The 12,699-nt window shown below is 44.5% G+C and overlaps 2 protein-coding genes across 3 annotated transcripts in view; one reads left to right on the forward strand and one right to left on the reverse strand.

The window, feature by feature from the left end:
- Positions 1-68: 68 nt before the first annotated feature.
- Positions 69-11,632, reverse strand: zfhx2 (zinc finger homeobox 2). 2 transcript variants are annotated; one of them, XM_037694249.1, is made up of 5 exons: positions 11,509-11,632; positions 8,370-8,537; positions 7,609-7,663; positions 2,947-6,956; positions 69-2,766 (listed from the first exon to the last, which is right to left on the reverse strand). In XM_037694249.1, exons 1-5 carry the CDS (start codon positions 11,512-11,514, stop codon positions 2,377-2,379), a joined length of 4,629 nt encoding a protein of 1,542 aa, XP_037550177.1. In that variant the 5' UTR covers positions 11,515-11,632; the 3' UTR covers positions 69-2,376. The 2 variants fall into 2 exon arrangements, with proteins under 2 accessions (XP_037550177.1, XP_037550176.1); XM_037694248.1 differs by lacking the exon at positions 11,509-11,632 and adding an exon at positions 10,962-11,040.
- A 485-nt stretch (positions 11,633-12,117) lies between these two features.
- thtpa (thiamine triphosphatase) overlaps positions 12,118-12,699 on the forward strand; it is a 6,557-nt gene continuing 5,975 nt past the window's right edge. The window contains exon 1 of the mRNA XM_037693900.1: positions 12,118-12,223. The gene's annotated coding sequence lies outside the window, so the exon portion shown is untranslated. The remainder of the gene's footprint in view (positions 12,224-12,699) is intronic.

Consider the following 12,699-nt stretch of genomic DNA (forward strand, 5'->3'; position numbering starts at 1 on the left):
CATCACCTTACAAACTGAAATGACAATACGAATGCCCCGGATTTACCGCAATCAGATCCGATTTGTTGTTCAACTGGTTTTTATTTCTTTTTTTGTATATCAAAGAAAGCATTAATGGAGACCAAACACAAAGGCGGGTACAAGTGGGGAGAAGAAAAGTGGGAAACAAAATAAAATAAAAAGCTTAATCATAGATCTAACAATTTGTAACAACACTGCCACTATTATTGTTCAATATTAAGAGGAATACCATACTCTTTTTGGAGCACAGAGGTGGCATTTAAAACCAATAATAATCAAAAAACAGTGAGGAGTAGCAATAATAAATCGTATAAGTAGTAGTACAGTTATAACAATAGTGATAATCAAAGTGACAATGAAACAAACAGGAATAAAAAGCAGATCTCCATAAAAACATGTCTAGTTTGGACAGTGCAACACCGTGTCTGTGTGTGTAAGTGTGTGTAATAATCCCAGATTTGAGCGCACTAGTCCTCGCTTTACACAAGATACAGTTCCCAACAAATTACTTGAAAAAGGACCATTTTCAAACCGAAATCAGCTGTGACGTTTGCGCCTGTAGCTCGTGCAAAACACTTTGTGGACTAGTGCAAGAGTCAAAGTCGTGGGACGTCCTTTACAGTTTGCATCGTCGCCTCTCCTGCTCTCTGTCGACCTAAAGATTGCTTTTTGGTATTTTTATTTTTTTTAAATGACAGAAAGCGAAGGGCGGATTACTTTGGAATATCAGTTATTCTTTTAATATAATTCTTTACAAAAGTTTTAGATTTGCATTTCATTAAAACTATTAATAGTATTATTAATATACAACTTAAACCGAAGGAAAACATCTTTAGTTTGTTATGCGTCCTTCAACACAGCACCATCTTATTAGCTCTCATTTTCCTAAATTTACTTCCTAGATTTGAGTAGTCTCTAGTGGATACTGGTAATTCCCAACTGTCTCCCTCGTCGTGGTTTCCAGCTCTCGTTTCACAGCACATACACGACCGGAATCACATCATTTAAATTAAAAAACGGGGGGAACAAAATGGTTAAGAATCAGCTTTCGACCTAAATAAAAACCCTGTTAAGCCAGACGGTTGTAGTTCTAATATAAACGCTCGTAAATAAAACTATTTGTTTGACCTTCAGTGCTAAAATCGATTTAATTTACAAATACATGAGGGTGTCCCCTCTTAAGACCGTCTTATTTCCAAACAAACCGACGAGGCAGGGAGGTGTAAAATTATTTATCCGAAGAGCCACATTCCTAACAGACGTACATTTGGGAGAAGAGAAATTGAAAGTAAAATCAGAATAGTTTATAGTCCTTGGCCTTAGAGAATGCTGGCAATTTTTACAGGCAGATTTTTTAAAGTTATAAGACATTCAGAGATATAAACCCCGTAAATGTATGCAATCTAGGGGGGGAAAGCTCTTCGATTATACACTCAGGTCAAATTCTTGTATAGCTCGCTCGCGCCTAAAGCACTCAAATTTATTTCACGTGGTTCATATTAAGACATCCAACATGCGTTAGTGCATCTTTCCATAAAAAGACACCTGCATAAGAATGCTTAAAAACATCTCAAACAATGTAAAATGTCAAAGTGCGGTATGCCAAAAATTCTACTTTACTAAAACCCTTTTAGCGCGTTTTTTTTTTGTCTTTTAGATTGTCATGAAACTATGTAAATGTGGACAATTCAACAGCCCTATTCTCTCTATAGTACCTCTTTTATATCCCAAAATGAAAAGACACGCTTCAGATCACACACTTCTGCAGCAAACCCAAAACTGAAAGTTTTTTTTTTTTTAATTACCTAACAGCTAACGCAGGCTTTTCCTCTCCCCATAGTTCAGTCCAGTTATTAGATTTCAAGCAATTTTTGCCCTAGAAAAAAAAAAAAAAAAAAAAAACAGTTCAGCGGGAAAACGAGTTATCTACGAGTATTTCATGGTATTATCCCAAAGAACAAAAAAATAAAATGTTTCCAAAAAGGAAACACTTGCATCAGTCTTCCTCAGCTCAAGCACAGCAACTTGTACAAATTATAGGAAGTTAGTTCATACATAGCCACAGGGTCAAGACCAAAAACGCTGGGATAAAATGGGTCGAGGGGGATCTTTCATCGCTTGGTAAGTGACAAGCAGCGTGAAAAGAGTCTGCTCGTGTATTTGATTCCAGGTGAAATCTCTAGATAATTAGATATCAAGGCAGGTGAGGGTGGAGCACATGGTAGTGGGAGGAGCCAACATCATAGCAAAGATTATTACCTTTTAGAGGGTTAGTGCTCAAATGTGTTCATTAAAATTTGCGGAGCCCAAACGGGTCCAACAAGTGTCAATGTGCAGACCATTCATGATCCGAGTCTAACTTTTGCTGGTGGCCGTGGAGGGAGGCAGCTCGACAACGACCTCCCCCTCGGAGCTGGCTCCGGCGGCAGGAAGAGACGCCTGCGAGCCGTTCTTGTTGGTGAGGGACATAGGCTGCCCAAAGTTAGTGGTTCTCAGGGTGGCCAAGTGGCGAGGGGAGAAGACGTGGGCTCTGGCGGCGGCCCGCGACTCGAACGAGACGTTGCAGGCGTCGCAGTGGCCCGTCAGGGTCTCCTTCTGCACCGATTGGCCCGGCGTTGGAGAGGCCGGAGGGTCAGTGATCGTTAGCTGAACGGGCTTGGGCAGGATGGGTCGATTGGCTTTGAGAGCGCTGTACTGAAGGTAGCTTCCTGAGCTGGTGTCCACCTTCCCTCCCAACAGAGGAGACTGCAGGAGGACAAGAGACAAAACCACAATCAGAAAAGACAAGTATGGTATCAAACGCAAAATTTATTTTCACAAACATCTAAAACTTATTTTCATCAATGTACAGATGATATTCATGGAGCTGTGGAGTAAAAGGATGAAGTTATCCTGATGGATAATTTTGCCTAGTTGCCAACCTACCATTTTCTCCTGCTGAAGTCTCCAGCGTTTCTCCTTGGCCCTGGTGTTCTGGAACCAGATCTGCACCACCTTCAGCGGCAGGTTGAGCTCATTGCCGATGGCCTCACACTCCAAGGCGTTGGGGTGGGCGCAGGTCTCGTAGCAAGACTGCAGGATGGACAGCTGCAGGCAGGACAGGTGAGTGCGCGGCCGGCGACTGGATGAGTTCGACAAGAAGCTGCTTTCCGTCGAACGGGGTTTGGGCATAACCGGGGTGCTCGGGCAGGCCGGCTTTGCAGAGCCGGGAGTATTTGGACTGACCGGTGCAATGCTGGGGGTGGGAGGGGGCGGGATGGTGCGGGGTGTCGTGTGCGCTGGGAGAGCCAGCTGTTCTCTTGATAAGGTGTTGATTTTTATGGGAGCTTTAGGGGTCCAGTAGTTGAGCCCGTTCTGTTTTTGGGGCACCACGGTTGTGGCAGAGAGCCGGTTGTTGATTGGAGTTGTGGGGAGCTTCGGCACCATCCGATTCACCATTCCAGGTCTGGACGCCATTTCGTTTTCATCATCCTTGTCCTCATCAGTCTTTTCATCCTCACTCTCCTCTTCTGTCTGCTTCTGAGCCATTCGTGGGGTGACTGGGATCGGATCCTTTGGGGGTGCCAAAAGTACAGGGGTATTGACGATGGGGGCAACTTTCACCATCGAAACATTGCTGGAAGGTTCAAGCTTGGTCTTTGGCACCGCAGAAGCAGTGCTGCTCACTGGAGATACCGTGGTACAGGAAACCACCTCTTTGGGCTTGATGGGAACAGGAGTGATCTTTTTCAGCATGACCGGTTTACTCAGCTCCTTCTCAGGCTCCTGGGTCGTCTTCATGAGGGTACGTACGATCGGTGCAGATGTGACGGCCCCGGGGCTGTTCTGAGCAGGCTTGTTGGAGAATATGGGCTTGGAAAGGGGCCAAGTGAACTTGATGAGGGGTTTGCCAACCGCCGCCAGAGTCCCATCACTGATGAATCGGACCTCGCCTTTCCTCTCCCTCGCCCTCATGTTTTGGAACCAGATCTGGACAACCTTTTTTGGGAGGTGGACCCACTCGGATATCTGCTCAAACTCGTGTTTGCCGGGATTTGGGTCTTTAAAGTAGCAACCATACAGAACATCAAGCTGCTCTGCTTGAATGATGGTCCTCGAGCGACGCATGTCTCGCATGTACCGTTTTCCTTTGGACTTCCTCTGCTGCTGCTCCCGCTCCTTCTCGAATGGCGTGCCACTCATTTTGTCTTGTGCGCTGGCAAAAACGTTAGAGTTTGTCATGTTTCTGCAGTTGACCAGACTCAGAGGGCTGTTGGATGGGGGCTCTGGTTTGACCTGGACAACCACCAAACCCTTGGATGTTGGTCGCAGGCCAAGTCCGTCCAGCAGCTGCCCTTTTTGTACGGCGATCTTATCGGCGAGAGACGGGGAGGAGGAAGACGATGACGTTTTGGAGTTTTTCCCCATGCTGAGGTCTAGAGCAGCCTCGCAGTCATCGCCGTTGAACAGGTAGTGAGAAGTTGACAGAGACTGCGAGAGCAGCGAGTTTGAGAAGCGCGCAATAGTAGGAGCGTTGGGAAAGACCGAGATTTTGCTCCCATCTCCCATCACTGAAGGAGTGAGGGACAGAACATAAGGGCTGAGAAAATGGGGGGAAAAGGGAGCGAGGGACAGAGGAAGAGAGTGTAGAGCACCAGCTGGAATCTCTGTGTGGTCCATCATGTAGCTCTGTGAACTTGGAGGGTCCCCCTGAGCCTCCAGCTCTAGATCCACATCCGGGTCCTGTCTTTCCTTCTTCACATTGACCTCGTCACGCTCAAAATCTCCCTTCCGTTTTTTCCTTTTAGCCCGCTGTCCTCCTCCGCTCTCGTCATCTTCGTACTCTTCCTCTGCGTCTGAGAGGAACACTGTTGTGGAGCGTAAAACCTTTCCTCCAGCTGAGCCCTTGTCTCCATGAACCTCCTGCTGCACTTCATCTTTAGCCGGACTTTGGGGGCTCTCCCGGAACGACTTATTCCGACTCTCCTCATCGGAAACAATGATGGAAGTATACACTTCGTTTTCTGAGTCTGACGTGAGAACAGACTCTCCAAGACCTCCTTTCCCTGCAGCTCTTCGTTTGCGTTTTCCTTTTGCGCAGGACAAGTCTATCACCTGACTACCCGAAGCCTCAGCCTCATCATCATCACCTTCAGCTATAATCAGTGAACTTTCCTCATCATCATAGTCATCATCGGACTCATGAATGTGTCTTTCTGACAGGGATTTTAACTCTCGCTGTCTCTGCTTGACTTGCCGGGCCTGAGCTAACCACCTGCGCACCTCCTCCTCTGAAAGACCCACCTCCTTACCCAGAGCTTCGCAGTCCTCGTAAGCAGGGCTGGCAGCATCTGCCTCACTACGAGACTCCAAGAACGCCCAGAGAACCTCCGACTGGAACTCCGACAGCACCGGGAAGTCTGGATAGTCAGATCCCACTGCATTATAGCGGAGACGGGTTTGGTTAGTAGTTAAGGCATTCGTACTTGTGCTAGATTTGGGGGAACCGCTGGGGCTGGTGCCAGTTTTCTGAGGAGTAGAATCGGGGCTGAGGGTTAGGTCTAAATTGACAGGACTGAGGCTGGAGTGGCTAGGCACGGACGCCGAAGGCGACGAGCTGTTCTTGCGAGGGGAGAGTTTCAGACAAGCTTCTTTATCATCTTCTGGGCCCTGCTGCTTTGTAGTGACGCCTTCACTTGTTCCACCATCTTGATCCTTCTCATCGTCTTCATTAATTTCAACCTTCTCTTTGCTGAAGTTTTCTCCTTTAGGCATCTCTTCCTTCTCTGAGGTCCAGTTATTCATATCCTTGATTTGTTCTGAGCTTGTCTCCTCGCCGCCCTGCTTCTCTTGTTCCCCCTCACATTTCAGAGTTTGTTTTTGCTCTTCCTGAGGGGTCCTTATGTGAGCTGGAACAACCGACGAGGGCCACTGGTTTTGCAAACTGTTAAGTCTTTGGGTTAGGAGGGCCTGCTGGGCTGGGCTCAGGCCTACAAACGGCAAACACTGGGTGAGGACCTGGCCTTGCTGGTTGTCTTGATGCTGCTGAGTTTGGGCTTGGAGCCCGTTTAAAATCAAGGGCATGACCATGTGAGGCTGAGGCACGAGCTGAGGCGCGGTGGCACCGGGAGCAGCGCTCGCTGCGAACAGGGACGGGAGGAGGGAATGGGAAAGGGTGAGAAAGGCTGAGACTGCCTGAGTTGAGGCCACCGAGGAGGTGAGGAGGGGGGGAGTCACTTGTGAGGTTGTGATCTGCTCTTTGTCTTTTGCCGCAGTCATCACCGATCCAGATGTGGTGCAGCTGCTGGGGGTAACCAACGACCCCGTTCTGGTTTCAGTAGTCGCTGCTGCAGGTCTTGGGGCGATGGTGGCACCACGTCTGTAATTGGCGGCACTTTTCACAGCCATTCCAGCATTTCTGCTGCGAGTCTGGTGTAAAACTGATTTCATATGGCTCTCGAGGGTGATGGCGTGATTGTAGGAGACTCGGCAAACGGCACACTGGTAGGGTTTGCTTGATACGTACGGCCGAGACAGGAGCTGAACAGAGGGAGACTGGGGACTGCTTTCTGCACCGTGTTTTGCAGAGCCTGAGGTCATCCTCTGGACGTGGGAGGCAGAGTTATAATGAACACTCAAGGTGGATCTGCTGGAAAAACTCTCTTGGCAAGCGTTGCAGCTGAACGACTGCGTGCCATTTTCAGCCGGCGCGCAGTTCTTGTCGGCAGACTTTTCGCTCGTTTCTGTGTTCTCGGTTGCATTTTGCAGCTTGGCTTCGGTGTGTGGGTTTCCCTCCTCTTCGGGGACGGGCTCGGCTTCACCTCCCTCCTGTTCCATTACACTCTCCTCCTCCATCTCTTCGTCTCTGAGCGTCTGAGCCAAGTCTGAACTCTCGCTGGACTTGCAGGGGTCTGAGGTTGGGTCTTCAGTGTGATTCAGTTGTGAAGATTCAGCATCTGTGAGGAAACAAACATTTTACCCTCGTGGTGTTGTAGACTGAACACTACCCGTTATGAAAGGCCTAGCGTTCTTTGAAAGAATGCACATCGCCCGCCGCCCTTTATTCTAGAGTTTTAAACTGAGATCTTAAGACAAAATGAACAATTTTCTGGTGAAAATAAGTGCAAATCGTCATATTTAGTGTAACCTGTATAGTTTACAGATGTACTAAACCTACATCTGCTGCAAACTGCTCCATGTTTTTATTTAATTCTACCTAAATTGGCAAGCATGTTTTCTCTTTTGACTCAATTAGAATGGATGCTTTAGGCGTTTTGAATAATCCATTTCAGGCATGAAGTTGTTTAAACGTATTTTAATGTTCTCATGGCTGTGATTTATGAGTTTATTGTGTAACATTCTGGCCATCTTTGGCTGTTTCAAATAAAAAAGTTTATTTAATTTGAAATAATACTGAAATTATTATTCATTTTTCTACAACATGCACCCCAAATCATTTATATAATAAAAAAATAAAGGTTATGTCATTTTTACAGCTAAAACAAGTTTGTGCACAACCACTGTATCAAAACTTTAGCAGTATTAAAGTGCCAAAAAAAATGCAGTTTTCGATGCATAAATTAAATTTGAAGGCTTTATTGCACACACCTGCAGACTCCAGAGCAGCCGAGTCCTCTTCTCTGGCGGTCTGCTTTAAAACAGCCTGTAAAAATTTTAAAAAGTTGTCAGTTTAATTCCCAACAGTTCCTTCGCGTAGTCGAACGTACGTCGCCATGCCTCCAGGATGGACGATCAACGAGCAGAAAACACGGACAGCTTTTTAATTTGCACATCAACCGTCTTTGATTAATAAGGTTTGTTGTGTTAGCAGAATATCTCATGACTGATTTTAATGAAACACAAAGTTTACACCTGGTTTAGTTAAAGAGAGTTGGATTTAAAGAAGGTTTGTTAAAAATAAATCATTTTAATGCATCTTCTATAAACACTAATGTGGTTATAATTGTTTTTTTCTGCTCGTCCATTTTGTTCCCGTTTGTAAAAGCAGTTCTCTTGTTTTTGATTTGCATAATGAGTTTTAAAACTTCTGTAACAAACAAACAAATAGTCCCTGCAGTTCAAGCATCACTTCTTTATGCTGCCGTACTTTTACAAAAAAACAAACAAAAAAAAAAAACCAAGAAGTTGATTTAAGATGGACTCAAAAACAAGAACTTAAAATAAACTATTAAACTGCAAAAACCAGCTTAAAGAAAGTTACAGTCCTTGAAGGGATGCATATTATTTAATGATTACTTTATGAGAGTTTCATCCACTTGATCCTAATATTTCACAGAGAAACACACACACACAGGCAGTAAAGTTGTGCAAAGAGTGGCGTTAAAAATAAACAAAATGCGCTCCCGTACCAGACTTACGATGTCCAGCAGCCGGCCTACACACGATGGAAGTACGCTGTGTTGCTCAGTGAGGTGTAGAGACATGGAAGATCTGTCAGGTTGCCCTTTTTGGCACAGGGGGCACACCCACTTCGCCACCCCATTTCTCTCACTGCACACCGTCTCTCCGGACTCCTCCTGACAAAAACAGAAGCTGAGGTGAACACTCCTGCCTCAAAATACAAATAAAAATCACAATTCAAATAAAAAACACATTGTCTAAAGCACAAAGAAACACTGATTGGAATTGTTCTTGTTTTATCAGTTCACAAATCAAATTTATCTTAAAAGAAAACTGGACTAAGTTCACTTTTTATGCGCCTGAATCAGAGGTCTGTGTGTTAAGTGGTGAAACTAACACTAACAACTTTTCCAGTTGCGTTACAGTGTGAAACTCTGATTGGCGCTGTATTCCCCTGGGTCCTTCATAGGGAGGTTCCCATTTTTTTGTCTGCCATGACCGTATCAAATGACACAATGATGCAACTGCTCTAATGCCACCTTTGTAATATAAAGCATTCAAGGTTGTAGCCTGTTTTATAGTTAAAAACAACCCAGGGTGGCTCCAAAAACAGCAGCTCGTGCTTCTGAATTCAAACTGAGTGAGGTTTAAAGAGAGAAATGCAGCCTGAACGCTGAAAAACTGCAGAAGAAGCTGAAACAGAGTCACTTAAGCTTGAAGAAACCCAACACTAGCTAAAAACGAAAATGTAAAACAAGCTAAAAGGCAAAATAACCAAACTCAATTTGCTAAATGTAGCAAAAGTTTAGCTAAAGTAGGAATGGACTTGGCCAAAAGTAGCAAAAGGTAACTGAATTCAACACCTATAGCTAAATGCAACAAAAAGTTAGCTGAACATAGCAAAAGACTTTGCTAAAATTAGGAAAATGTGGCTAAAAATAACAAAAGGCTAGTTCATTGTAACAAAAGTGTAGATAAACATGACAGTCAGTAAAATGTAACAAAAGACATGGCTAAAGGTAGCAAAACATGACTGAATGTAACAAATGTCTAGTTTAATGTAGCTAAACATTGTAAGACTTGGCAAAATTTATCTTATTTCTTATATATTGTATTGTTTAACATTTAGTAACTTTTGTGTGAAATCTTTTTATCTGTTGCTGCTGTTACACTTAAATTTCTCATCTGTGGGACAATAAAGGCCGTTTCTATTCTATTCTATTCTAAAAGTTGCCAAAATGGATAAAATAACACAAGGGTAGCTAAACATAGAAAAAACAGTAGCAAAAGTGACTCAAATTAGTAAAAGGGTAGCTAAACACATCAAAGGAATTCATTAAAAGTAGCAAAACTACCTAATTATGGCAAATGTTTAACAAAACATAGCTAAGGACTTGGCAAAAATTAGCCACCAATAGCAAAAGGTAAGCTAATTGTTGCATAAATGTAGCTAGCACAGTTAAATATTACAAAAAAGCAAAGGGCTGCTCTAAAAGTAGCAAAAAAATATAGCTAAAGGCTAGCTAAATGTAGCAAATGGAACTAATGAAGCACATGGGTAACTAAGCCAAAAGTAGCAAAAGATCAGCTACAAGTAGCAAAAGGCTAGCCAAAAGCTAAAAGAGGAAAGACAATCGTAAATAAAAACCTAAACGAGCAAGAATGCTGAAGCAGATTTCTGATAAAATGATGTTTTAAAAAGGAACTAAGATCTTAAAATATCTGAAAACAAACAGAATATATAGTAAGGAAGGAATAAAAGTAAGAAACAAAAATTAGGAGCTGAATTGTTTCCATCTATAAACAGCTAAAAGGAGCACAACGTTAGCACAGGGGTAAAAAAAATATAGAAAACAGAGTGAACACCTAACTGATTGCACTGCACATGCGCACTAGAGTATTAGCTTTTTTATTTTTAACATGCATTAACAACACAAGCCGTTTGACGGACGCGAACTTGACCGCTGCACGCGCTTTGACGCATTTTCTCCTGTAAACAGCTAAAACAGCTCCACGCGCAGCCAAAGCAGCCCCCCCCCCCCCCCAAAGAAAATATAAATACCAGCACACAGCTACCACCTTACTTCCTCGTCATGCCAATTAGCACAGCTAGCACGGACATCCGAGCAGTTTATAATCCCGGCGGCTCCTACACATCTGCACGGTTCAAAGATGGTGAAGGGAGCCACGACAGAACAAGACGAGCCTTCTTCTCGTCACCGGAAGGCTAATTAACGAGCAGCCTAATTAGCTATGTCGAGCGGAGATATCAATTGTGCAGCCTCCCCCCCCCCTCCCCCCTTCTTCTTCCCCTGCAACGTCGCATTACAGAGGTGTTCAGAAATGCGAGTTAACTGCTAATAATCCGGACTGCTAACAAACAGACTGGGTCACTTAGCCGAGGGGGGACAACTCGCTGCTAGCCCGGGTTAAATTGATAAACAAAAGCGGCTGTTAGTTCGCTAGCTAGCCTGTTAGCAAGCGGAGATAATTAACCAACTGCTCTTCAAACTCTGCCAGGTGGGAGCTCCAACTGGAGAGCAAAATATTAAAAAAGGTGGGGGTGGGAGGGAGACCTCGGCCTCGAGTTGGTTCCTTACCCCTCTGATTATGAGCTGCCAATCGGGCATCTAGGGTAGCGCCGCCCGCCGCCTGCTGCTCAACAAATGGAGGCCTAGCCCGACTGAAGCCATTTAATTAATGAACGGGGGCTCCGCTTACAGATGTGTCGGGAACACTCGACCCCCTCCTCCCGTCGCAGCCCGACCAGAGCCTCCCCCCCTCCGCCACCCCACCTCTCTCCCTTCGAACCAGCTCGGATACGTACCTCAAACGGTGCAACACATGGCGGGTTTTTAATGAAACTACCGTTTCTTTTTTTTAACAGCTTTGACGGCGCAAATTGGCGACACGAGCGCGGAGTACGTGCGTCGCTTCGACGATGATGAGGGTGGGAGGAAGAAGGGGGGGGGGGGGGGGAAAGGGAGAAAAAGAGAGGACGAAAAAAAAAAAAAAAGTTTGGGATTTAATGTCTTGTTATGGATCGGATTAAGTATCAACCGCACCCGTTCGTTCCCTCGGTCCTCCGCTGCTCGACAATTAACCGACTAATTAAGTTCGGAGCAATTAGCCAATTATTGTTTTTACCTGCATGGTCGCCGCTCCAACACATTTACACACACATACACACACTCACTCACACACGCTTCCTCCGGAGCTCCTCAAGTGAAAAGTTTTCTTGCCTGCCTTGCCCTCCCTCTCTCCGTCCTCTCTCCTGTTCTCCCCCTCCCTTCATTCGCCCTCTCTCCTTCCCCTCTTCCCTCTAGTAAACAGACCACAGCTCCCCCCAAGGCTGATTGCTGACATTCATAGGGGGCTATCAAATCCCTTATGTAACCCCGCGGATATTACAGGTTATTATCTTGAAATGACCCACCCCCCCAATAAAAACGCCCAATGGATTTTTATTTTTATTCATTAAGGAAGGACCCTCATTTTCGCATTAAGTTAATAATAAATGAGCCCTCATTCTGCACAGCCGAGCTCCGTAATACATTTATGACATTTATGAGTCTAATTACGAAACTGTTTTGAACCAAATGATAGGTGTGGCGCATATCAGCAACTCAGCTATGTGGAATAAATATTTATGAAGCGGAGAAGATTAAAACTGCACCATCTGTATCCGGGTGCCCCCTGCGCTGCCGGAGCAGAATGCGATTGTCCCGAACGCAGACATAGGCGGCCGTTGATGTGCCTGTGTAAAAATAAACTTTGCTAACGCCCAAGAGCAGCCGAGATCAACTTGTCACGATTTTTATTTTAGCCGAATAGTTTAACTCGAAACAGCCAACTTGAAAAGGTACGTAAGACGGAAAAATGTTAGCGTTTAGAGTTATATTGAACACTCTGCGGTTATATCAGGGGTTTGTTAGTTGTAGTTCGCGCACGTTTGTCAGATGCGGAAGGAGCTACGGCAGGTGCGCTGATTTACGCCTGTTTTATTATACCATATCAACTTAATAATAGCAGTTAAATAAAATACGCTTTTTTTGTTGTGGAAATTAGTTTGTCTCACAATTGCACGACGTTTACAAAAAAAAAAAATGTTTTGTATACATGCTTGCACTGCTGAGTTGGAGCAGATTAAATGAATGATGATTTATTGAGCAGCAGAGCAAATTAAATATAAATTTTATTTTATTTTTTACAACTGTGCAACATTGCTCATTTCCAGGATGTTTCTTACCAAGTTTGAGCAAAATCAGCTGTGGGGGTTTAAAGAAATTATAACTTGAATGCACCTTAATTAAGGTTATTAACACACAGACTGTGTGT

The sequence above is a fragment of the Nematolebias whitei genome, chromosome 20 (genome assembly GCF_014905685.2).
Source record: "Nematolebias whitei isolate Nwh7 chromosome 20, NemWhi1, whole genome shotgun sequence".
Classification (NCBI taxonomy): Eukaryota; Metazoa; Chordata; class Actinopteri; order Cyprinodontiformes; family Rivulidae; genus Nematolebias; species Nematolebias whitei.